Source organism: Oryza brachyantha, chromosome 4 (genome assembly GCF_000231095.2).
Source record: "Oryza brachyantha chromosome 4, ObraRS2, whole genome shotgun sequence".
Taxonomy (NCBI): Eukaryota; Viridiplantae; Streptophyta; class Magnoliopsida; order Poales; family Poaceae; genus Oryza; species Oryza brachyantha.
Window position 1 is genome coordinate 1,693,281 of NC_023166.2, and position 26,976 is coordinate 1,720,256.

The 26,976-nt window shown below is 40.8% G+C and overlaps 1 protein-coding gene and 2 pseudogenes across 1 annotated transcript; 2 read left to right on the top strand and 1 right to left on the bottom strand.

The window, feature by feature from the left end:
- Positions 1–5,736: 5,736 nt before the first annotated feature.
- Positions 5,737–6,544, bottom strand: LOC102712803 (annotated as a pseudogene).
- An 11,780-nt stretch (positions 6,545–18,324) lies between these two features.
- On the top strand, positions 18,325–20,095 carry LOC107303983 (annotated as a pseudogene).
- Positions 20,096–24,555: 4,460 nt separating this feature from the next.
- On the top strand, positions 24,556–26,710 carry LOC102713074. The gene has a single exon (XM_015836468.1). The coding sequence runs from the start codon at positions 24,556–24,558 to the stop codon at positions 26,581–26,583; it is 2,028 nt and encodes a 675-aa protein (XP_015691954.1). The 3' UTR covers positions 26,584–26,710.
- The last annotated feature ends 266 nt before the right edge of the window (positions 26,711–26,976 follow it).

Here is a 26,976-nt window from a genome sequence, read left to right on the forward strand (position 1 = left end):
TAAATTCTACTTCTTCGGTCCTAAAATATAAAAGTATCTTTAGGTTATAAAGCAGAGAGTAAGGATCAACATAAAAGACTATGATACCATTTAATAATGAAATATGAATGATGGTGAAATGGTATTACATGTGGTAAAACAGAAAGAATATTGAATAAAAAGTGATTGATTTCATATATAGTATTATAAAAAGTGCTAGAAATGCTTTTATTTTGGAACAAGATTTAAATGCTTGAAAGAATTACATTTTTCGATGGAGGGAGTAGAAACTCTAACATAAATGATTAATTGTCAATATTTTCTCATCGCTTCTGCTCATGCTTATAAGCTAAAATTTAAATTTTCAAACTTGATTTTGGAGTTGATTTTAGTGTTTTTCATCACTGTTTATTTTTTGCTTTTGCTTTTGGATCGTTTAGAACATATATATCAGTTTTATTGACAAGTCATCGTCATTTATAAATATGTTATTTGACTTTTTTATAAAAAGCTAAAAGACGTGGGCACGTCAGCACATGTTTATCTAATTGAGCAGCACGTGTTTATCTAATTGATTTTGGGAAGCGATCTGATCTAGCATTAACTCTTGGCCCGGTAAAATTTTATTTTTACTCAAACTACACTAGCGGACAAAAACAACCGTCAACATACTAGCCCTCTCCAAGCCCAGTCATAATGGTTGTTCCTCTGAATGATAATCATTTCATCGGCATTGACGACAGAATATCTTATTTGTCATAGTTGATAAACCAATATATATCACACGTATATGTCTCATCACGGACCATTAACTAGTCAGTTGTGAGAAAAACATCTACGTTGAAACGTAGTATGTTACTATGGGCCCGTTCGTTAGGTTGGTGGATAAGTTAACTTATTCGGCATGGAAAACGTAACAATAGATTAGTATATGATTAATTAGTTTTTAATTATTAAAAAATATGAAATAGACTAATATGAATTTTTAAAGTAACTTTCCTATAGAAAAGTTTTACAAAAAATATATCGTTTAACAGTTTGGAAAGCTTGCGTGCGAAAAATGAGGGAGATAAGATAACTTAACTTGTTGCCTATGAGTTATTTTTGATAGGATCTAACTTACGAACTGTCGCGAATAATTAAAAAACCCCTAAAATATTTAAAATTTAGTAGGCATCCAGGTCTGGTGTGACAGCATTAGCCACAAAATCCTCAATATTTTTTGTGAATGATGCATCTGTGTTGTATATCTATATGGTATATGAGCCTAAAACCGGGGATCTTTCTCTCCATGAAGAGTACCCTTTCCGTATTAGGTAGAAATGTTTGCAAACCACAAATGTTCAAAACGTATAGAACATATTTACCACTTTCAGTAGTCTCAAATAGACGGGTTAACACGGATTCATCCACCGCTATATATTTTGACATAGGTCCGTTTGTATACCTATACTAATTAGGTACTTGTTAGGAGCTCCGACTAAATCTGACCGTTGATTACGTAATTAATTCAATCTGAACCGTGGATGCAACAATGTTTTAACGTCATCGGCCCGTCTACCATAAAGGTTGTGGGCTCTTTCCATAGCCCATCTGCTCCTTTATCTTCAGTCAAAAATATATCCGGATTCCAGAAGACGCACGTAAATATATCTAAGAGAGAGAGAGAGAGGGGCAGATAGCATATTGGAACGGAAGGCCGCGAATAGAACGCGAGCGACTTTCGCCTCACCAAGTTGCCATTGTCCATTGGCAGGCACGATCGGAAACTTCAGCGCAGCCGGGAGTCGCTCGCTCCAGACGCCAATTCGAATTGCATCTGTTGAGTTTGCATGTCACACATGCATGTTCACCGACCAGCAAACAGAAAAAAGGAAGTTGAGAAGTACTACTACTCAATTATGTACTCCCTCCAGATATAATTAAATGACGTTTAAGAAAGGCAATTAACAAAGAAAATAGACTAAACTATTTGTCTGAAACGACAACTAAACATGACCGGAGGTAGTATTACGATGAATCGGCGGGAGAATCAATCTCGTCGTGATCGAGCAGAGCACGGGAAGTGCGTTTGGATCTTTAAACGGCGGAAGAAAAAGGCATGCGTCAACCCATCCGTATGTTTTCCTAACCTCTTCGATCCTTTTTTTCCAGGGCAGATCTACTATTTAGTTTTTTTAATGCACCGGCCAAATACCATCTGCATAAATACAATTCATTAATTGTTGACCAAATTATTATTTATTCTCCTTATCCCACGTATATATATGTAATCACATTAGATTTCTATATCGATCATGATTGTGGACGTTTGCATGCAAATCGATGCCTATGCTAATTGTTCACTGTATCCTCACATTAATTGAAGAATAGTGAACAAACCGAAATCATCTACCTAGGTGGTATCATCGAATTAGGAGTGACATATATAAAAGAACAGCCAAGACACATCGCAGCTTCCTAATTGTTAAATAAACATCAATAAATAAATGAAATACTAAATTTCAGACTCCTACGAGGAGGGACAATCTCATATTTTCAATTCTAATTTTCAGAATTATTAAATAAAAAATTTGGACTCCAAGGCGAGTTCAATTTAACATGGTTATAGAAAAGCATAAAGAACGCATTTGATACTCCAGCACTTTGCACTGATTATCAATTCTACAGTTTAAAATTATTTAATAAAAAAATAAAATCAAGACATTTTAATGTGTAGAATTATTAATAAAGAAAATACATAATGGAAAGTAAATTTGGGTATGATTTCTATAGCAATTGCATAATTATTGACATTTTGAGTTTCAGGGGAAGATGCCTAGGCACCATGCATGACCAGAGTATCTTGCAGTGAAAACATTGGATGTTAAAAGCGAGCGTCAGTATGGAGTAAGATTTTGTATATATTATTATTGTCAAAATTCACAATTATTTTCAATAGGAAAATTAAATTACTATGTTTTTATTAATCTATCTGTCAATTAAAAAAATAATTCTATGTTTTAAAAATATAATTTGTACATATTTTATATATGGAAATAAAATATAACAGTTCTGTGTAAAAATAAAGATTCTTTTAAAGTATATCTGGACGCAAATTCGCTAATATGAAATCAATCAACTGTCATTATGAGATATTTTTGAAAATAAATAACCAATATTAATATTCTAGAGTATGATTAGGATTTTTAAAATATTAATATAACCCGTGCAACGTAGTCTTGCCTAATTACAACAGATATTATAAGAAAGGAAAACTGTCATGTTGTAGTCTATCAAGACTATTCCCAATAAAGTAGATCGGATATTGAGTAGGTTAAAATTAATTAATTATTAGTCCTATCTAGCTAATTTTCTTATTTTACTTATTGTTATATATCATATTGGTCAATCATCATCTCAACTATCAACTATCGGCCCAGAGGCCGATCGGCTGGTCGAACTGTAACTTTGCTTTCTCCTCCTTAATTGCAGGGTCAAATTAACTGACACAGCTTCAAATCAAGATTTAGAATCTGTACTAGAGTTAAACAGACCTTTCACGCCTTCGCATATGCTACTAGCTCAATTTTCACATCACATCGGTGTGAATTTTGTGTCAACAGATTATGAAGAGGTCGGGGATTGTTGTAGATTATATGGATACCCGTTATTCTCATATAGAAGGCATAAACGGCTATGAGTAGGCATTGAGCCGAAGCCATGATATATGGGATAGATATATGTTGCCATGTAATCCTTCAACAGGAAATAAAGTCTCAATCAAATACCATGTACTCATATAGAAACAAAAACCGTATTCAGTTAGGTTCCCTGTCTTGTAACCATGTCTCTCGGTAGATAAGGGGAGATAGGGGGCTCTTGAGGATAGATTGATCACGTCGATATTAAGGATCCCACCAATGAACATGGCTAAACCATACTCAGCAGGAGTAGAGTTTTACTTCAAATTCGAAAGTCAAACCTAGATAATTCATTGTCTCATGCGCACCATCTTATGTTTGGTCTTATTTAAGTCATTTTAGTCTTAACTAGATTCATATGAATACTAATAAATTTAGACACATATATTAATCATATACATTGATCGAGGGATACATGAATCTTGTCAATGCCTAAAACCTTATAAACGTGGAATGGAGTAAGAATATTGTCAACTCTAAGCTATCACCATTTATGGCAACTACTTTTCTCTTTCATGCGCTGTCTCAAAGATGCCATAATATTTTCTTACATGGTGATAGACAGAATCGGCTATAAACATGTTTGTATATGCCCTCAGCAGGGTAACTACATCCACTTACTTTACAAATCCTCCTCTTACTTTACAAATCCCTATCTTAGCTAAGAATTAATTTTTGTTATGACATGAAATAATAAACAACTCATAAAACTAGTTAAACAATGCTGAAAGACATCTAAAATAAACAACCTGTGCGGATACACGGGTTGATGACTAATTACTCCTAACTTTCTTAAATTGGTGAAGGTGTTGTGTCAAAAGCCACACGACAGTTGTTAACTCACCTCCACTGTTAAGTTTCCTAGCATGAGATTCCCTGCTGCACCGGTTGGCCGCATATACTAGAAAATTGGTCCACGTTTCGAGGAGCAGTTTCAAGGGGTCACTCCCTTCATTCTTTCTCTCGAGTTCCTCGGCCACATTAACTGCATATATGACACGAGAACCCTCAGGTTTCAATATTGCGTTAAGTTTGTCGTCCACATAATTTTTGTGCACTTCCCATAGTTTGCTAGCAAGCTTCTCTCCTTGCGGTCGCCAAGAATCAGAGTTGGGGTTATCGTGCAGACGGAATAGCTCTTTGAGCATTGTGTAGACATTCCTACTAGGATGACGATATGTGGGGTCACTAATGACTTGAGGCCATATTTCCTCGGATAAAAATTTCAAGCTTCGTTGGTACAGCCTGTTTTGAGCAAGACCAGGTAGCATATCAGGGCGGTCGACTAGTAGGAACATCATATAGTTGGATAGTGCCTTGATTGCCTGCACTGTGGGCTGTTCATTCTGATCGTCGGTTATCTTTGGTTTGGCGAGAAAAAGTTCAGTGGCAATGTGCCAGATAATGATACCCTCTTGAAACTCAGATCCCATTAGGTGTGTCCTCTGCTCGTCATTCAGTTTCCATAATTCCGATGTCTCCTGACCCCAGGTTTTCCTGATTATGCCCAGGGTATTGACATCACGCTTCCCGACTATGTTACGAATATGTTGGAACACCATCTCCTTTACCTTCTGTAGAATTTCAACAGTTCCTGAGTAATGCACTGTTTCCCACCAGTCCTCCAGTCCCAACATAATGGCCAATCTGCCAATTAGACGACTAGTAAAGGATGTACCACGACGAGTGCAGAAATGCAGCATATTATACTGCCCCATGGATCCGGACCACCGTCTTGAAGATAAGCAGTATCTACTGATTCCCATGGCCTTCAAAAAGTGACGAAGAGACACAACATTGCGACGAAACCGATGCCATCTTCCGCTGCACATAGCCACATGATTAAGCCATTTCCACCATGTGGCACAGAGGAAGCTAAACGTCCAACTCGACCCTAGTGCGCGCAACAGCGAGGTCACCTCCATGAGGAAAGCACCAATTAGCAAAACATATGTGATAGCAACATCAACTCTGTTTTGACCATCTTTACCATTGAATTGGAAGATAACTAATGAACCGGCCGTGGCGAGAGATGAGATGACTCGGATGCAATAGCCAATAATCCACCCACTGATCACACTCGTCTTGGTGTACAACATATCGTACATGAGAGAGAGCTCTATTCCCATCAAAGCATACGTCTGTTCATCTGTAAGGCCGTTAAATATTTCCTTGTCACGAAAATGGGTATCTCCACCACTGTCATCTGAAGAATCAACAATGGCATACTTGCAGACATGGAACAAGGAGTGAGCACAACGGACGAGGAATTCCTCTTCATCGGCCTCCCTCTTAAAGTGCCCTTCATTGAAGCTCCTCCGCTCGGGCTTATCATCAATGTGATAGTAGCACTTGGTATGTAGCTCCTTCTTGAGTGAGCTCCGGATGGTGTTCATGTCGCCGCACCTGAGCGCCCATGTCCTCTCCCCGTACTTGACGACACCTACGACGAACATCGAAATGGCGGGGACCAGGAGTGGGCTGCCACTCCCACTGCCGCTGAAATGTTTGTAGAGGACATACGCGGCTCCCAGCACCTGCACAACGACGGTGATCAGGTGGCGGAGCCAGAGCTTGCTGTCCTCGAGGGAATAGGCGGTGATGTTGTCCGGGCCGCCGAGATGCAGCAGGAGGAACGGCGCCCAGAATGGCACCAGCTTGTGCTCGCGCGGCGTGCCGCCGAGGGAGAGGTGGCCGATGGTGTATATCGCGGTGGAGTCAGCCAGCTGGTACGCCAACCACAGCAAAAGCCTCATCACAGGAGCAGCTTCTCGGCGACGGGAACCGGCAAGCTGGAGCAGGACGAGCTGCAGACTAAAGCTCAAGAGTACCAGTATCTGGGTCGCCCACTCATTCCAAAGATCCAGTGGCCCTCGTGCCATTGCCTCTGGTCACTCACTGAAATCCTGCAATTGCTGTACGTGCTTGAAGATTAAGATCCATACATATGTACGTATGAATGCCATGTTATTAACAAAACTAGAAGACACTTACATGAGCTAGCTTGATGAAAACAAAGAGTTGCTTCTGAATTAGCTTGAGAACAAGGAGAGCGAGCTAGTGACGGGCAAAGGGAAACACTGATAGCTCACGCTTTCAAGTCGGCGAACGAGAGACTCAATTATTGTGGAGATTATAGGGTACTAGATAGCTTTTTTTTTTGTAAGTTGCAGTAGGTAGCTTTGCTAAACAACAAGCAGTACATGTTTTATTTACACTTCCAACAAGAAGCCAAACAAACAGCTAAAAGTTTTGACAACTGCCCATGTAACCATACTTGCTTGTATCTGAGTACATTTCCATGTAAAGTATAGTTACCTCTCAATAGTAAATTCTAGGATCCGGGAATTAGTAGTTAAAGTACGGTTCCAAACCATGTGCTTCCCTGCCGGTTGATTCTAGCGGTGGATATCTGATCTGTAGTTTACTTAGCTGCAGTCACAATAGTGCATTTTACGGTTGACAATGTTACTATAGTGGCGACCGTGGAACGATCTTAATTCGACTGAACCGCATGCCTGATTGTAATCCTAGAATCAGTGATGTGATTGAAATATTTGAAATTTTTAGGTGCCTGAAATCTAAGCAATCCCAATTCTTAATATGTGTGTGCGCACGCAGGGAATATATCTACTTGTCTGGTGAATGTTTTCAAATTTGCCGTGCTTTGCATGTTGTCAATCCATTTTGTGTATATTAATTGGAAAAGACAAAAACTAGGTCCGATCACCTGAACCATTTCATCGTATATCCATCGAACCGAATACATACGACATGGACATGGAACCACATTTGGACGCTCATTAACAATGCATCCTTTAGTTCTTCCATATGTAGGTAGTAGCTTAGAGTATAAAATATGGATGTTATGAGACAGCAACAGCGACGCTGAGGACAATTTGGTCGGCTGGGCCTAGCCGTCTCCGTGCAGCTACGACTCCCTTTAAAAGGAGTAATAAATTTATTACTTCAGATGGTAAAAATTTGGCTGTGTAGATATACAAGTATTAATTGACTGAAAAAAAATGTCCGTGCATTGCACCGAGTGAAGTTAATTTTTATTATGTTAATTAAAATAAATTTTGATTGGATATAAAAGACAAAAAATATTACTACTTGTAGATTTGTTTTGATATAAAAGGCAAAAATAAATATATCAAAAAATGGATATTTAGCTAGCACATCTAGATTAATGACCATAGGTTAATGACCAATACATTAAACTCACGACCGTTCACTTACGAATTGCATGCACTACATGGTTCTACATGACGAGACCCACTTAAGGTAGATCACTCGTGCAGACGGAAGCCTCATGCAGAACACGCAACATGTGCGACAAGGCCCGACTGGCCCACTCGAGCAAGACGAATGGATGACGGATGACGGACGACAGAAAACGCTATTAATTTTTATAATAGCAAAGATTTGGATTATAGTCAAGAGGGGGCCCAATGGAGGCTGCGCCCCAACCACGGGGAGAACACCCCAAGGCCTCCTCCACTCCTTTAAATAGTTAGCTACCCCTTTAGAGTTATTCGGGTTTTGTTTAGATCAAATATAGCGTCGTTACTTTGTTGAGTTAATCCCGTGATCGGTTAGATCGTCGGGTTGCTTGTTACTGAACCCCAACATATCATTTATATTCAATTCATATTTGCAATATCAGATTGCTTTTATCTTGTTCTCGTTTGTTTCTTCGATTTACTTGCAGTAATAAGGTTGATTTGCATCAGCAAGATCAATAACCCAAGTAGAGGTGTATCGATCGCTTAGGCGTAACACAACATCGTTCAGTACGGTTGTAGTCGGATCGTCAATGTTTCTTCTAAATCGTAGTTATCACAACTCTGAAAGATCGGGCCACCCCCGTGCATATCAAAACTCAAAAGTCAACTGTGTTAAATAAATAAAAGTGAAGGGACTACATTTTATTTAGAAAGTATGCTGTTATCATGTTATCATGGTTTAGAAAATAAGTCTAACTATTAATCTATAAAATATTTTAATTATAACTAATACTTAATTAATTATAACTAATACTTAATTAGTTATATGATAATATATGACTCCGTTTTGCATGAGGGAAGAGAAGTTCTCAAACTTGGCTTAACGCAGCCTTAGTTAAACTTTTTATAGCAAGTGATCGAAATATATAGTACAGATTATCTAATGAGGATGGACTTTTTTTTTTACAAAAATGTAATATGGGAACAATCGATGACTGAACTGGATCCAAATCAGCTGCAGTCACAATAGTGCATTTTACGGTTGACAATGTTACTATAGTGGCGACCGTGGAACGATCTTAATTCGACTGAACCGCATGCCTGATTGTAATCCTAGAATCAGTGATGTGATTGAAATATTTGAAATTTTTAGGTGCCTGAAATCTAAGCAATCCCAATTCTTAATATGTGTGTGCGCACGCAGGGAATATATCTACTTGTCTGGTGAATGTTTTCAAATTTGCCGTGCTTTGCATGTTGTCAATCCATTTTGTGTATATTAATTGGAAAAGACAAAAACTAGGTCCGATCACCTGAACCATTTCATCGTATATCCATCGAACCGAATACATACGACATGGACATGGAACCACATTTGGATGCTCATTCACAATGCATCCTTTAGTTCTTCCATATGTAGGTAGTAGCTTAGAGTATAAAATATGGATGTTATGAGACAGCAACGGCGACGCTGAGGACAATTTGGTCGGCTGGAACCACATTTGGATGCTCATTAACAGCATCCTTTAGTTCATTTGTCTTATTCAAAAAATTATGGGACTATCTTTTATTTTGCTTATGACTTACTTAATTTATTATCAAAAGAACTTTAAGTATGACTTCTCATTTTATATGTGTGTGCTAAATTTTTAAATAAGATGAATGGTCAAACGTTGCAACTAAAAAAGTGTAGTACATAAAAGGGAACCGGACAAAATAAAGTAGAGAGAAATATCCAATATGGTAAAGAAGTGAATTTAGACTGCATGCCCAAAGTCCCAGTTAGATCCTCCTAGGTGATACTCCCTTTTGTTTTTCTAAACCATTGACTTTCGCTCCATATTTAATGGTTTGCCTAATTCAAGTTATTTATAAAGGTATACAAAATTATAAATCATTCTTAAAGTGCTTGTAGCAATAAATCATATCATAATAAAAAATTAATTATTATGTATTTTTTTAATAAAATAAATGGTCAAACATAGAGTCAAAAGTCAAGTGCATTAAATAAATAAAAGTGATGGCAGTACATTTTATTTAGAAAGTATGCTTTTATCATGGATGAGCAAATAAGTCTAAAAATGTACTTTCCCCCTTCGTTCTTTGATATCATGGTGCATGTCATCATCCACCTTGTAAAACAGACAAAAAATTGTGGTTCAGCATTCATGAGACTGAAGTACACATTCGGAAGATACATGGGCATCTTGAAGAGATATGGGTATAATAGAGCCAGTCCATAAGTAAGTATTATAGAAGACTACACGACGGAGGGGAGTTTTGTGTTGACTATATGGAAGAGCAACGGGCTATCATAGTTCTGGAGTCATGCCACGAAGGAAGACTTCAAGGTGCTGGAATTATCGGGAGAAAGATTATAAAATTGGATCGATGCCGTACAGCAAAGTCCATTTGACAGTGGTACAACACATGGTAAATGTTGGGCCATACTTTGAAGAGTACCTCACATAGAGAATAAAAGATAATGGTGGTCGATCAGATGGTTGGATATTCAAGGAGAACACGAGACATTTCAACGCATGGTTCAAGAATAGAATAGCAACTAGTCATGCGCCTGTTAGCAACACATTGAAATGATTGGCACATGGTCATCATGGGACGTGCAGATATATGTCAAGAATTAGACATCAATGGGTACACATTCTACACGTGCGATCAACATGACAAAAGCACCGTGCAAAATAGTGGTGTCCGTATAGATGCTATTTAGGACAGCGGTGGGTGTAATTCATACTACGATCGCATCACTAATAATTGGGAGATCAACTATGTGAAGTCCAAAGTGTCGTTGTTTTGATGCATCAATAACCTCTGAGGTGGGGTGACGATCGATAAAGAGGGTTTCACATTAGTCGATTTCTCTAAAATAGGTTACAAGGATGAGCCTTTTGTCCTTGCAAAACAGGTAGTACAAGTTTTCTACATAAAACACCCACCAAATAACGAAGCTACATGTTGTTCTAAATTTACGATACGTGGGTTGTACACATATTTCTTTAATGATTTTGAAGTATCTAAATATATAAATATATATGTTTCACTTCAAAATTACACTTCTAGACTATATCAATATGTCTGTCTACTTTTTTCACATGTGCTAATTGAAAGTCACGTTAGTACTAAATGGACCGTGACGGATAGTAGTATCGGTCACGGTCCGTATTATATGGAACGTGACAGATACCTACTATCCATCACGGTTTGTATAATATGAACGGTGATGGATACTGTGTTTCGGTCATGGTCCTGTTAAATAGACCATGACCGATACACCTATCTGTCACGGTTCGTATGTATAGACCGTTACGAATATTTTCATATAGCAATTAAAAACTTGTATTTTCCTTACACATCCCTCAGTGCAACCATTTCAAACCCTATGTTACCCTCCTGAGCACGGTGGCGGCATCAATCCACTCCCTCCCCGAGTGTGCCGGCGACTCCTCCATCCCCAAGCGGCGGCGACTCCCCCCTTACCAAGTGCAGCAGCTGCCCACTCCCGAGCGCTGCTGCGGCGGCTACCCCATCCCTGAGCACGGCTACCCTCTCCCGGACCGTGGCTACCCCCTTCCTGATGCCCGAAGTTCACTAGCATGCTAAGCCTGAACAAAATCTCCTTTGCTGAGTACAATTTTTATGATTGGATCTGTGACATTACAACGACATGTAGCTGGTAAATTAGCTAAATAGCTGCAGGAATAAATGTAAGTGAAAAATTATTTGTGGTAATTAAAAAATTCATGTAAGTTGGATCGACCACCTAGAATAAAAATCATAGATACGCCCTTGGTGTCTAGCCGCATATTGATGCTATAGGTCATCACTAGTGGAAATATATGCCCATGTAAATATGTGGTCCATGAGTTGGTAGTACTTATGTACTATCAAATTAGCATAGATTCGAAGTAGAGATTATTGGAAAGACAGTAACTATAGACTAGTTAATATACACTGCCTGATGAAAAATCAGAGTCGATCCTTGCTGGTAGTACGTATATATTGACGTGTCGACGTGCTCCGAATCTAAGTGACAAACCACAGAAACAAGCAAAACATGCTATAAGTCTACCGAAATAGCATAATATTATATTTTTAGTGGATTATTTGCATTTTTCTAGATTTAATGAGACTTGAATGGACAAAAACGGAGACTAGATGAATTAGTTATGAATTTTAGAAGTTTTCTGCTTTTTTTACTAAACAGAAAAGTCCTAAATTGAAATTATTGTGCATTTAATGAGGCCGCTGACGTCAGCATAGATAGGAGCCGACGCTGACAGGTGGGGGCCACTTGTTAGTGGGGAAAGGGTGCTGACGAGTGGGCCCTGGTCAGAGAGAGAGGTCCTGAGGGATGGGAGGCCGACAGGTGGGCCCGCGGGGAGGGAGAGAACGCTGAGGGAAGGGGTGAGGCCGATGGGCGGGGCCCACATGCCAGTGATAGGACAACAACGTGGGTCCGAGGCCGATGCTCAGGCGATGGCTTGGGGACAGCCAGCCAACAATGGCGACGGTGACGGCGCGACGTCCGACGAGCGACGATGACCAGTGACGACCGGTGACGGTGGGGGCTCAGCGGCAACGGAGGCCGAAGAGATCCGAGGCAACGGCGACGTCAGGGAGACGACGATGGCGCGCAACGGTGACGGACACGCACGGGCCTCGAAGGCGACATGACAGCGACGGGAGGACATGGGCGCGCGATGGCGACCAAAGGGAGAAATGGGAAGAAAGAGGTGGAAAGCGGCGAGACAGCGAGATCAGGGTGACCATGAAAACCACGCTCAACGGCGGTGTCTAGAGGCGAGCTGCGATAACGGGGGCAGGGTCGGAGCGGCGGCGCATGGGGAGGCGGAGAATGTGCCATTGGAGGGGGTATCTAAGGGGTAGTCGACGCGGGTTGGGCGGCCGGGTGGTTGAAGACCGTGTCGGGTGCGAACGGGATTCGTGGTGGTACAAATGGCGACGGCGGTTTTGGTGGAGTCTGCAGGGAGGCGGACTCGGCCTGACGCACGGAGGGAGGAGCAGTTGATAAGTGGGGCCCGCCTATCAGTGGATTGTGAGGCGGAGGGAGGCGACGCAAACTTGCGCGCAAGCGCGGGAGCGAGGGAAAGCTGGGCCTCGTCCCAAGAGAAGAGGGAGGCGTGGGGGAGGAGGAGGCGATTGGGCCACGACGGCTCAGGCGAGGGAGAAGGGAGAGGGACAGGGGAGGTAGGCCGGGGAGGAGAGGAGGATTGGGCTGCGGCCCAACTTGGAAAAATAAGAGGAAGGGAAAAAAGAGGGAAAAAGAAAAAAGGCCTCACTTTTGCCATTTTTTAAATTAATTATTTGAGAAAATTTTATTCTCTAGAAATCAAGTTTAAATCTAGTTAATAAATTTCACTCGTCCCGAGATATTTTAGAATATTTTAGCGAACTTGAATTTAATTAAATAAATTCCTTTTGATGGTTTTAATTAAATTTATTCTCTGGAAATCAAGTTTAAATGAATTATTTTTAGGCGATTTATTAAATGCTTTAGGGTTAGGATGAAACTCAGGGTGTGACAACTATATTGGGATGAGGTTGTGGGCCCATCAAGACAAGGAAACAATATTTTTGGCCCATAATCAACAGTAAGGGCAATAACTTATTAATTTAGAGTTTTCCATTCGATTATGAAGCAGTCGCAAATTTACTCTCGCCTATTATAGCAGACATTCGAGTCTTATATGCATATGCCCAAAGTGGAACATTGTCTAATACCTCAATTCGGCCATATCAACGAATTACACATGGGTCCCAATAGAAGAAGCTTTGAACAGGGCACGAGAACCATATGTGACTAAGGGTGGGAAGCACGATGCAAAGAGATCACGTCTTACACATAAGTTCGACTTTTCGATCGCTCAACACACTAGACTCATGTGTGGTTTTCATGTATGTCACCACATGAGCAACTTATCCTAGCAGGTGAACACGTTTGATCATGAGGTTTGTCCAAATGAACCCAACGAAGACACTGATCTATTTCATAACTTACGTAATAACTAAATCTTTAATCCTACAGTTAGTGTTCTTGAAGTTGACAACACACATTTGATGTAAGCAAGATCGGAGGAAAAATTGCGGCATTCTTGTTAGCCGATGTAATTCATCCAAATGGGCAATTTCACTCTACCAAGTATAAGGACTAACTGATTTGTCATTGTATTTGACTTGGTTCAATATTTTCAATGCAACTTTGTCACTATAATACAATAAGTTTTTCATTATACGTAAAACTTTTTATATTGTGATGCAAGAGTTGATTGACTGTGTATATAATCTTGAATATTTCATTGTTATATTCGTTGATTATTGTGTGGATTACACATTGCGTATTACCAGAATTATCTTTATGTTTCTATTGTTTACAGAGGGCATGGCTAGAAGTACTTGAGGCCAGCCGAGTTTTCTAATTTCTTTTTAATTCAATATTCGTAATGGGTCTGAAATCATGGTTGATACCCATATTGCATATTTGCAATAATGGTAATGGGCCATAATTTAGGACCGTGACTGATATTATCTATCACGGTCATAGTTAGATAGCCCATGACCGATAATATACTATCAGTCACGGTTGGTGTTTCCAGCTCGTTACAAATACATATCGGTCACGGGTAGTCTTTGGAACTCCATGCTTTTTTCAAAGCATATCGGTCACTGTTCACAGTAACGAACCGTTAACGGTATTATTTATCCGTATCGGTCCATTGACAGAAATGTTTGGGTTTTAATAACCCTTTGTCCATTACGGACCCCATACCAATAGGTGGTTCTGCAGTAGCGTTTAAACGTGAAGGGAGTAATTATACTTAGCTAATAGGATCTAATTTTCATATATATAGAATTACTATATAGCGGCTTGAGCGCTATGTAATAAACAACGTATGACACACCACAACCAAACCAGACCCCACGCCACCCACCAACAGAACAACCACCATACCTTTGCACGTTGCAGTTAAATTTTAACTTTTTGAATTACTTGCGGGGTGTCCCCGAATAAAGTGAGTTAAATTTTGACTCATTTCGGTCAAATTTTAACATACTGAAGCATGAATACAAGCCAGTGACACAACACATGCTAGGCATATGAGTTAATTTTTAACTAATACACTGATAGTGGGGTTGAATGTGCAATGAAAGTTAATTTTTAACTCCTCAACAGTAAACGGACACATTTCTTTCATGTTGTCATTAGTTAATTTTTAACTCCACAATATATCGTAGTAATCACCCTACGCATATATAAGTTATTTTTAACTCAACACTCGTGGTGGTAGTGGGAGCGGGGTGGGCTGACGTGGAGGTTGGTTGGTTGATCGCTGTGTGGTGGCAGCTAGTTTCGGACCTCCAGTGAAATTGTAGATTTTTGTAGTTTTTTTTGATAACATAGACGCTCACAAAGCACACCCACTCTCTCTCCTCAGGAGGATCCTTAGATTATTCGCTCTAACAAGAAGTCGAACCCAGGTCTTTAAATACTACTAAGATATTTTTGTGACAGCTAGACTACATGGTGTTTCGTTAGATTTTAGTAGCTAGCAGCTGTAGAGGAGAAGTAATGGGGATTTTGGGGGTGAAATAGAAGCGCCAGCTTATACAGGGATGAAGGGAAATTAGCTTTTAGTCTTGGATGCGTGCGTTTTACACGATGGTTTGTATGGCCCACTTGTCAGTGCTATTTTTTTTGGGTTCATACAAAACCCACACAAGAAAACTAAGGGGGTGTTTAGATGGGAAAAATTTTTAGAAGAAAGATCACATCAACGCGTACGGTCACACATTTAAAGTATTAAACGTAGTTTGATTATAAAACAAATTTCAGATTTCGTCTGGAAACCGCGAGACGAATCTTTTGAGTCTAATTAATCTATCATTAGCACATGTTGGTTACAGTAGCACTTATGACTAATCAGGTCTAATTAGGCTTAAAAAATCCGTCTCACGATTTCTTTCATAACTATGTAATTAGTTTTAGTCTTCATATATATTTAGTACTTTATTTAGATGTCCAAAGATTAAATATGATATTTTTAGGAAAAGTTTTTAAGAACTAAACTAGGCCTAACGTTGCTGTGGGACTAAGCGAACACATAAGAAAAGGACATTTTTACGTACGACGTTTGCCGGACCAACAGAATATGTCGTGGCCCACACACAGCCTTTCTCCTAAGTCTTATAATGATAATTGATATCTATAATCTGGATCATTATAGGTGCCAGTTAGTATGGACAACCAATACCTACGACTCTATACGTAGGTGTCTATTACTGGTTGTATTCTTGAGGGCCAGTTAGTTATTTTATTTTTGTTTGAGTAAGGCGGTAATTCTAACATTTTCACTTTGACGTGAGAATTTCTACCAATTTTATCTTGTAGGATTAGTATGTGGTTCCTATAAGAGTCCTTAATTAATATAGTTCAAATATTTACCCTTCTCTCAATATTATCTACTTTTTATCTAGATTTGAAATATTTCTAATAAACTCTTTTCTCATTAGTAATTGTTTCTAACCTGAATTTAAGATATTTATAAATTATATGTTCACACGAAATTTTCTCTTTATATTATTTATTTTTAATTCAAATTTAAAATATTTCTAATTGTACTTCTTGATAAGCCATTAATATTTGTTTTTTAATTCAAATTTAGGTACTTCTAAATTATATTTCCAGATGGATTGTTTCTTTAACAATACTTTTTTTTAATCTGATTTTTACATGTTGTTAAATTATTTCTACTTGTACTATTTTTTACTTTTCTTTATTTTTTCAAAATTGTATTTCTAATTGTTTTCTATTTTTCAATTAGTAATGTATTTGTTTAGGCCGTGAGAGCGCACCCAATAATTTTCTTCTTTTTTCTGCCAGGCAACGATCAATGATTTTCTTCTCTTTTTTTTTCCTGCCAGCGATGATCCAATAATCTTTTTTTCCTGAGTAACTGAAGGTTGCTTGGTGTGGGCCTAGTCCTGCGCTGGTACGCGGATGAAGACGTATCCATACTCGGATAAATGTGTGTGACGTCATCAGTAGGGGACTCCTTCATCTTAACCTACGACATTAAAATCTAATCCTAATATGACCTGGCAGTCAATTTTTTATTTTTTCTTCAATTAATGTCAGAATTTCTAGACCGTGAGAGATAACGTGAAGTCCTTTTTCTATTACTTTATATATATAATAGATGCGCTTAAACTTCTAAAATTTTGATGTTTATTAATTTCTTAAAAGCTTTGTTTAGATACCAGACAAATGTTATTTTTATATTCTCTTTAAATAGTATTTTTTAATGTCGACGATTGGTGTCGGCAAAATATATGAGCTGACTAGGGAGTGCAAAGATTGATGGTTAAGATGAAGACACAGGTTTAGCTAGGTTCAGGCTCTCGGCTAGGGAGATAATACTCTACTTCTGCTTAGCGATTATATTTAATTATGGGCAGATCAACTAGAAAATAGTCGATCTAAATATGTCGTGCTTTCATAAGGGGTGCCCCTGTCCCTCTTATATAGTGGGGGATAAGACTTATAGATATGGTAGACTTCTAATCTGATAAGACTAGAATTTATCATATAGATACGGTTGGGCCCGGTATAGGCGGCATGTAATCTGGACATTACCAAATTCCTAACCGATCCGATACAGATATAATTACTTTCCTATTCGATAACCCCTACCATACGTATATGTATAGTCTACGGATACCCTATTTACAGGTATGCCACACATAATATTATAAACTTATTAGATTATATAAATTATTTTGAAAAAGTGTTTTTCAAAATTTTAACTGAATCTTGTTTTCATCGATAAATATTTTTGTGTGTAGGGAGCAAAGAGTCAGATGTATTGGAATCGGTAGACAGAGTATTGTCCCCTGTTTATTGTTTTGTAGTAGTTCCACTTATTGTTTTTCTGTCTGTCATCCACTGGTCCTAGATAACTAAAAGAGATTAGATCGAGCATCACTACAATTAGCCGCGCCCGCAAGCAAGCACATGGTTAATTTGAACGTGTACAAAACTACCTAATCAATCGCATGATCCAAGAATTCACTACTGAGAGCTACGCAACGGTATTTAATTTATATAGTACGTACTGTCGTCAGATCCAAGAAGTACGGACTCACATGCATTACTCATCCGTCCTCAAAACTTTGAGCTGTTTCTTTGGCTTCGTGCATGGATCGAGTGGGTATGAAGCCTCCACTCCCTGTTGGTTACCCTCAATATATATATAGCTCCACCAAAACCTCAGGGAGTCACTGGTGCACTTGCTGATATCTGATGGACAGTGTCACTAGCTCACTCCTAGCTTGTTTCAAAGTGTGTTTGTAGATAGCTTTGCCTGCACCAGAGCTCACAGATAATCTAGCCAACAATGGCAGGAGGGCCCTTGAAGCTGTGGAATGCGTGGGCAACGCAGATTCTGGTTCTTTCGAGCCTCGGACTGCAGATCTTTCTCCTCGCTCTCGCCGGGATTCGGCGGCGTCAGTTGTCCGTCATCCCGAGGTTCTTCCTCTGGCAGGCGTACGTGTCAGCTGACTCCACCGCGATATACGCCCTCGGTCATATCTCACTGAGCAGTGTGACCCGGGACCATAAGCTGGTGGCATTCTGGGCGCCATTCCTGCTGCTGCACCTCGGCGGGCCAGACAACATCACCGCCTACGCTCTGCAGGACAACCAGCTCTGGTTGCGTCACCTGCAGATTCTTGTCGTCCAAGTCCTCGGAGCCGGGTATGCCTTCTACAAGCGTATCATTGCCGGTGGACAGCAGACCATGCTCCTGCTGGCCACTGCCTTCATGTTCGCGGTGGGCCTCGTCAAGTATGCCGAGAGGACAATGGCACTGAAGCGTGGCAACTTTAGCAGTATCCGGAGCTCCGTCAAGGATCTACCGGGTAAACAGCTCCGTTGGTTCAAAGGTCACCTGCACAACGACGATCACTACAGCTCCTATATTGATAATGATGAATCCCTTCTGCAGCGTGCTCACTCCATGTTCCACATCTGCAAGCGTGGGATCGTAGACTCCGTGATCGAAGTGGATATGCAAAAGCTTGAAACTGAAACCACCTGAGAAGATGTGGAAGGTGATAGAGATGGAGTTGTCACATCCTCTACACCAAGGCAGATGTCATCCACACCTGGTCTGGCTACTGCATCCGTGCCATCTCTCCAGTCTTCATCACCACCTCTTTCTTGTTCTTCCATTTCAGTGGAAGCAGACAAGGTCAGCATGGATTCGACATCGTTGTCACTTACATCTTGTTGGGTGGCGCCCTTGTGATGGAGACAACATCCTTACTGAGTGCGCTAGGGTCAAGCTGGGCACTTCCCTTTCTGTGCGCCACACGGTGGACCTGGCTTCAACATACGGCTCTATGTCATAGAAGATGGCACCGGCTCCGCATGGGAGTCCTGACTCTTCGCCGGTAGTCGCCAACATGACACTGGGCTTTCTCGACAGATCAAGGAGGTTTTCGAGTACCATAGACCAGTTCAACTTGCTCTACTTTCGCGCTTCGCAGATCCATGAGGTGGACAAAAATTTTGGCTGGATGGCGAGGAAGTTGGGCTTCGAGGATTGGTGGGACAGCGCTGCTTACTCATGGACCATCAAGATTCCAGAGAGGGTGAAGGAGCGGGCAGTAACAATGGTCTCTCGTGATGATATCAACACCATGGGCATGCTCAGGCAAAAATGGGGCGAGCTTGGACTACATAAAAAGAGGTATCCTGGGCTGCAGCAGCCGGACGACGTCAACAGTTGGCATGGTTTACACTTCCAAGAAAGCATCATTATCTGGCACATTGCGACCGACCTCATTCTCGCTGACAGAAATCAAACCAGTCAGAATCACGGTGATGGAAGAAAAACAAGCGGGAACGAGGCACTCGAGCTTGTGGAGGCAATCAGGGCAGTCCCTAACTACCTCATGTTCCTTCTTGTGACTCGCCCTGACATGCTCCCTGGACTTCCCCAAAACTGGTTGTACGAACAGACCTGCAGGAACATCGACAAACGATGTAAAAAGAACCGTGATAAACTCATTTCTTCAGGTGGCAAAGCTAGTAATAACCCGTTCTTCAGGGTGCTTAAGAAGCTGCTCAGAGGCCATAGTATTAGGTGGTGTTTTTTTAGATAATGGGATAACATTTCGACCTTTGCTCAATAAGCTACGGCCAATTATTACAAAATCCGTGTATGAATAAGTTTTACACACACTGACATAATATAGAGAAACTCCAAACTAAAAGACACCAACCCAAGATAAAAGAACCCTTAATTACTTAATTCTATTCGAGAATCTTCATCTGAAGTTGGCAAAAAGGTGCATAATCGTCGACGCTAGTTTACGACTTAATTACTTAATTCTATTCGAGAATCTTCATCTGAAGTTGGCAAAAAGGTGCATAATCGTCGACTCTAGTTTACGACATGCATCATTTATTAGGTGGTTTTTAGATTGAGAAAATTTTTGGAAGAAGTGTCACATCAAATATTTGACCGGATGTCGGAAGAGGTTTTCGGACACGAATGGAAAAACGAATTTCACGGCTAGCCTAGAAACCACGAGACGAATATTTTGAGCCTAATTAATCCATCATTAGCACATGTTAGTTACTGTAGCACTTATGGCTAATCGTGGACTAATTAGGTTTAAAAGATTGGTCTCAAGATTTCTTCCATAACTATGCAATTAGTTTTTTGGTTCATCTATATTTAATGCTTTATTTAGATGTCCAAAAATTCGATGTGATGTTTTTGAAAAAAAAAATTAGGAACTAAACAGGGCCTTAGCACCACACCTTTTGGGGTCAAGCGTACCAAAAAAACTCGCCGAAATCCTACTCGAGAAGAAGGTGAGAAGTGAATTTGACCCTTCAGTGCCTCGCCTTTCGTATGCACGCAACGTCGCTCACATAGTGTTAGAATGGACGCGTGAACAGACGAAATATGTAGATCCACTAGAGGTGTTGCATGACTTGTGGACAGATTTCCTTATTTATGCAGCCAACAGATGCAACAGGAGTCCCATGCTAAGAAGCTCAATACTGGCGGCGAGTTCACAACAGTGGTGTGGCTAATGATAGAGCACATATACCAAACAAAAACGAAAACATGAGAGGCATATATATGTATATTCCATCATTCTGTGATATTGTTACAAGTAGTTTAGTTAATTGATCTATATAATATGGATTTGCTATTGGTTAAGCGTCTCAAAATTTCTAATACATCAGTTGATTTTTGTGACAGTTAGATTTTGCTTCATGAGTTGTGCATGTTGTATAAAAAAAAAATCCCCAATCTCTCCTGCCCACCTCTCTTTGTCTCTCTCATTCTGATTGTCACCAACCCTGCGCAAAATTTCAATATTACACTCAACTAGCACTACTTTCAGGATTTCACATCTAATTCACACGACTTTTGAATTATACCACAGGAAGTGTGAATTCTTCTATTTGGCACCCTTTCTTCTCTTTTTCTCAATTTATTTAATTCATTTCTCCAATTATCTTTTATTCAGAAACTTGATATTACCTCCGTCTCCAAATATTTGATGCCGTTGAATTTTTTATACACGTTTGACTATTCGTTTTAGTCGAAAAATTTGTCAAATATGTAAAACTATATATATGCATAAAAATATATTTAATAATACACGAAATGATATAAAAATAATTAATAATTATGTAAATTTTTTGAATAAGACGAATGATCAAACGTGTATAAAAAAGTCAACGACGTTAAACATTTAGGGATGAAAGGAGTATTACCGTTATGCCCCTAGGCCCACAGTGAATGTCGAAGAGATCGATGACTTGTTTAGTTCTTTTGGGATCGACCGATCCAGATGGAGGCAGAAAAACGCCACGTTGGCGCTCGTCAGGATGCTGCTCCGCCACAGCGCGGCTCGCATTCTCTGCCACCAGGCTACCGCCGTCGGCGTCACATCTGTGACGCTCCAGCCATTAGTGCCGTGGGCATGTCCTGCTGGAGTTCTCCGTGACCTGTCCGTCTGTTGAATTGAGTTTTGCATTTTGTTCGTCCCAGTTAACTCTGATGTATTTTGTGCTATATATTTTTTTGTTCTTGTCGAAATTGATGGAATGGAAGAGCATGCGGTAATTGGCTGTTGCAATGGAAAATTCTTGAACAAATTAAGTTGTAACTTGTAAAGATGTTTGGTGATTTTTTTTCGGTGGATCATTTTCTGAGAAATCCTCTGTGTTCAACATGAGAAACCAAATTTTGACAGCAAGTTGGCTACATGCAAATGTACTGGACATGCTGTATTGCAAATGTTGACTGCCTTTGCAATGCACTGAACACCTTGTAGTCCAAATTAAAGTGCAGTTTTTGTATCATTTACCAAGAAATCTTTAAAGCATGTACACAACTTGAGCAGTTTTGACACTATGTCAATATAGCATGAGCAATTTTGACAACAGGTCGACAAATTTTTTACAGCATATACAAAGAAAATTTTAACAGCATGGCATAGACCAAGAAAATTTGGTAGCATGCAAATATAAATTTTGGCAGCACATGTCCTATAAAAGATGGTAATACATAAGCAGGTCTAACAAGTTCAGATCATCAAATGTCATAATACCATCCAAAATATATCTCCGAGGCAAATAAGTTCAGATTACAAAATAAAATGAATCAACTGCATCATCCTCTAGTTCACATTATGAAAGCATCCATAGAGGGAGGATGAGCGACGACAGTGGCGATCGATGGGGTGGGGAGAGTTGGGCTGCACAATGGGCATGGTCGTCACGAGGCTAGGAGGAGGATGGAAAAAAAAAAAGAGAAAAAAGAAAAGGAGAAAGATAATGAGAGAAAAAGAGAGAAAAAAAAGCGAGAAAAAGTAAAGGAGGAGGAGAAGAAAAATGAAAGGAAGGGTAAAACGGGGTGTAGATTTTCTGACTTAATAGAATGGGAAAAACATGATGTTTTAAACATACGGTCACTGAAGAGACCGTCTGGGAAGGACTCAACTAATCCTTTTTCACTAGTAGGCTGCATTGCCCAGCCTAGCCTGTCGCATGTGGCGCATGGTACTTTCTGCTTGCGATGTTTAGGGTGTTGGGTGGTCTACTGATCACCTCCACACATAGACACATATAATCTTCACACCCAGGGTCCAGTGAGCTTCAGGCCTACACCGTATGAGGATGCATGGTATTAGAGAGACTATGGACCAAGCTCTAATACCACTTATACATAGAGATGAGATAAATGCAAAGAATTACAAACAGCCAATCACTCGGCCGAAATTCATGTTAATTACTATACAAGTAAACTGATCACATGATTAATTAACTAACAACCTCGGTAAGCCTTACGCCAAATCTAGCAGCACGCACAACATGTAGATGCCACGCAAGATTCCACTCCTCAGGACCTGTCCTCTCGGCAGAAAATCACATCCTTGCTTTAGATCAGGATTGAAGAACTTGTTGCACTTTGGCCGTGTTCCTTTGAGGGGAAGAAGGGTATTAGTTATCCGGCGCGAAAAACATAGTAATAGATTAGTATATGATTAATTAATTATTAATTTTTAAAAAATATAAAATAGATTAATATGATTTTTTAAAACAACTTTCATATAGAAAATTTTTAGAAAAATATACCGTTTAGTAATTCGGAAAGCATGCGTGTGAAAAACAAGGTGACAAGATAACATGGCCTCGCCGATCGCGGCCTTTGCCATATACTGACTTGGCCTCAGTGCCTCACTACTGTGACTCAAGCTACATGCAAGCTAACAGAAAATAAAATGTTGAGCACAAGACTTAATCCAGAGCAGTGGCATCTAGTTGGTAGTTACAGTGCTCCTACTTTAGCTGTGGACCACCTACCAACTACAGTGCGACGGACAAAGTAGGGCATGTACAGAACTGTACTTAACTACCTAGTTGCCTGAATCCGGATTTACTACTGATGAGAGTTGGTTCATGATGCAGTTTGTCATATTTTCAGTTCTGCTTGCTTATTAGTCAATATTTGAATTTTCAATCATTGGATTTTGGAGTTTTTTAATTAACAAAGTTTATTTTTTACCTAAGTTGATTAAGGTCACTAAGAACATGTAAATAAAAGTTTTATTCATAAATTTTTTTTTTTGTAAATACGATGTTGGACTTTTTTTCCTTGAAAAAACAACCAATCACCCCTCAAATCACGTACGGTCACGTGAACAAGTGGTAGCACATGGGATGATTCATCAAACTTCTCAGCTTTTGCTGTTTCTTTGACTTCATGTTGAAAGTGAATGTGAAACTTGCCATATAGTTTGTTGCTTAGCAAGCTACTCGGAATAAACATACTCTGCCTCGGGCCGTCGACAGTGCATGTATAATGTATTACAGTGCTTTGTTTCACTATATGAATGCGTGGAGCATCACAGTATCATACGGCCTATACGCTCCTTGCTTGGGATCATCTAGCTCATGTAAGCTTGATTGTTACCTCTGTGTAAGCTTCATTTCTTGCATCTTTTTCCATGAATGTTGCTCATAACGTCGCAGGCATACACCTCATAATTTTTGCAGTCCAGTTGTTGCAAGATCTCCCGGAGCTCTTGCAAAAATGGCACGAGGGCCGATGGATTTATGGAACCAGTGGGCACCCCAGATCCTAGTGCTCCTGAGCCTCACCCTGCAGGTCGTCCTCCACATGTTCGCCGGGGTGCGCCGGCGTGAGGCCTCGCCCGTGGAGAGGTTCATCCTCTGGCTGGCGTACCAGCTGGCCGACTCGACGGCGATCTACGCCGTCGGCCATCTTTCCCTGAGCAGCGCCGCCCGAAATCACAAGCTGGTGGCGTTCTGGGCGCCGTTCCTGCTGCTGCACCTGGGTGGCCCAGACAGCATCACTGCCTACTCCCTCGAGGACAACAAGCTCTGGAAGCGTCACCTCGTGACTCTCGTGGTGCAGGTTCTGGGAGCAGGCTACGTGCTGTACAAGAACATCGCCGGCAATGGGGTGCAGATCACGGTGGCAGCCATCCTGATGTCCGTCGTGGGCACTGCCAAGTACGGCGAGAGGACATTGGCGCTGTGGTCTGCCAACTTCAGCACGATCCGGAACATTCTCAGGATTGTACCGCGTGACAAGCACCAGCATTTCTACATCGAATCTGAGCTCCCTCGGCAGCCTGGTGGTGATGAGTTCCTTCTGCAGCGAGCTCACTCCCTGCTCCATGTCTGCAGCCGTGGGATGGTTGATTCGGTGATGTTCAATGAGTCCGATGATGCTGATGACTCTGACGCCACAGCAATCCGTGACCTTCTCGAGAAAGAGAAAGACCACAGCAGCATGTGGATGGTGATGGAGATGGAGCTCTCGCTCATGTATGACATCCTGTACACCAAGGCATTTGTGATCCACACTTCCCACGGCTACAGCATCCGTGTCGTGGCGCCGATCGCCGTAGTTGCTTCACTGCTGCTGTTTCATTTCGGTGGCAACGGTAGTAACAGCGGAGTTGATGTGGCCATCACATATGTCTTGCTCGCCGGCGCCCTCGTCCTCGAGACGAGGTCGCTGCTGACATCACTCGGGTCATCTTGGGCGCTCGTGTTCCTGTGCACCACGCGCTGGAGCTGGCTTCGACATGTCGGTCTCTGCGGCGGAAGATGGCATCGGTTCCGGCGTGCAGTTCTCTCTCTCCGCCGGCCAGCCAGGGTTGTGATGCCAACAAGTTCCAGGAGGTGGTCGGGCCGCATAGGGCAGTACAACGTGCTGCACTCTTGCTATCATGATGTCACAACCATGGGAACAAGTCGTCATAGTTTCAAACTGCTGAAAGATTTGTCCATTCTGGTCGGTTTGACAGACTGGAAGGACATGAAGCATTGCTCATGGAATATCACAGTTCCTGGGATGGTCAAGACATCTCTGAAAGAAATGCATCACAGATTTAAGCCATACGATCTGAATACGATGGGATTGCTGAGGCATACCTGGGGGAAGCTGGCAATGTCTAAGAAGTGGGGCAATAAGGCTCGCCATGACCTGTACAAGAAGATGGAGGACTACCGTGGACTCGACTTCCATGAGAGCATTCTCATCTGGCACATCGCCACCGACTTGGTCCTCACCGAAAAAGAACAAGATGGGCCCAAAGTGGAGGCCATCAGGGCGATGTCCAACTACATGATGTTCCTCTTCGTGAATTGCCCAGACATGTTACCGGGTCTTCCACAGAACTGGTTGTACCAGAAGACCAAAATCAACATAGTCGAAGCATGCAAAAAATCAATTGGCGTCACCAAGGAATTGCAGCATGTTGGACAGAAATCCTCTTGGATCGAGCAGTCAAAGCATCTTGCCAGGATCCTACTGATCAGTAGTCATGGAGAGGAAGCAGTCAAACCTGGCCCTAAAGTTCCTCGCCTCACGTATGCACAAAATGTTGCTCGTGATTTATCCAAATGGGATAAGGAAGACCCAGTTGATGTGCTATTTGATTTATGGATAGATTTCCTAATGTACGCAGCAAACCGCTGCAACAGGGAATCACATGCCAAGAAGCTTAACAAAGGCGGTGAGTTTTTGACAATCGTGTGGCTAATGATAGAACACTCGCAGCAGTTAGCAAAAGCAATCAAGGAGTAATGCAATGAATAATGTTGAAGTTTATATTGCCTATGACTATCTGACTAGTTAATGTTTTGTTCCATGCTTTATAAGGTCGTGGGAAAAAATATGGAGCAATACTATATTTTCTGTGGTTAACTTATATACTAATGCCTGTCTGTGGCTTTGACTTAATGATTCATACAAAGGTGTGCACAAAAAGTAAATAAACAAGGACACAACACCACATTCACATACTTGTGTGGATCTAGCGAAAAAACCCCACTGAGGTAACACGAAAATCCGTCCAGTAGGAGTCGAACTCAAGCCAACCAGTTGTGGTATCGCCGCTTCTCAGAAAGGTCAATATATACTATGACCGCGTTCGGCCATACGTGCTACTAACCCATATTACCTTCTTTTGGTACGCAC

Excerpts from the sequence above, each read along its gene's own strand:
- LOC102713074 (XM_015836468.1), top strand. The coding sequence starts at position 24,556 with ATGGCACGAGGGCCGATGGATTTATGGAACCAGTGGGCACCCCAGATC.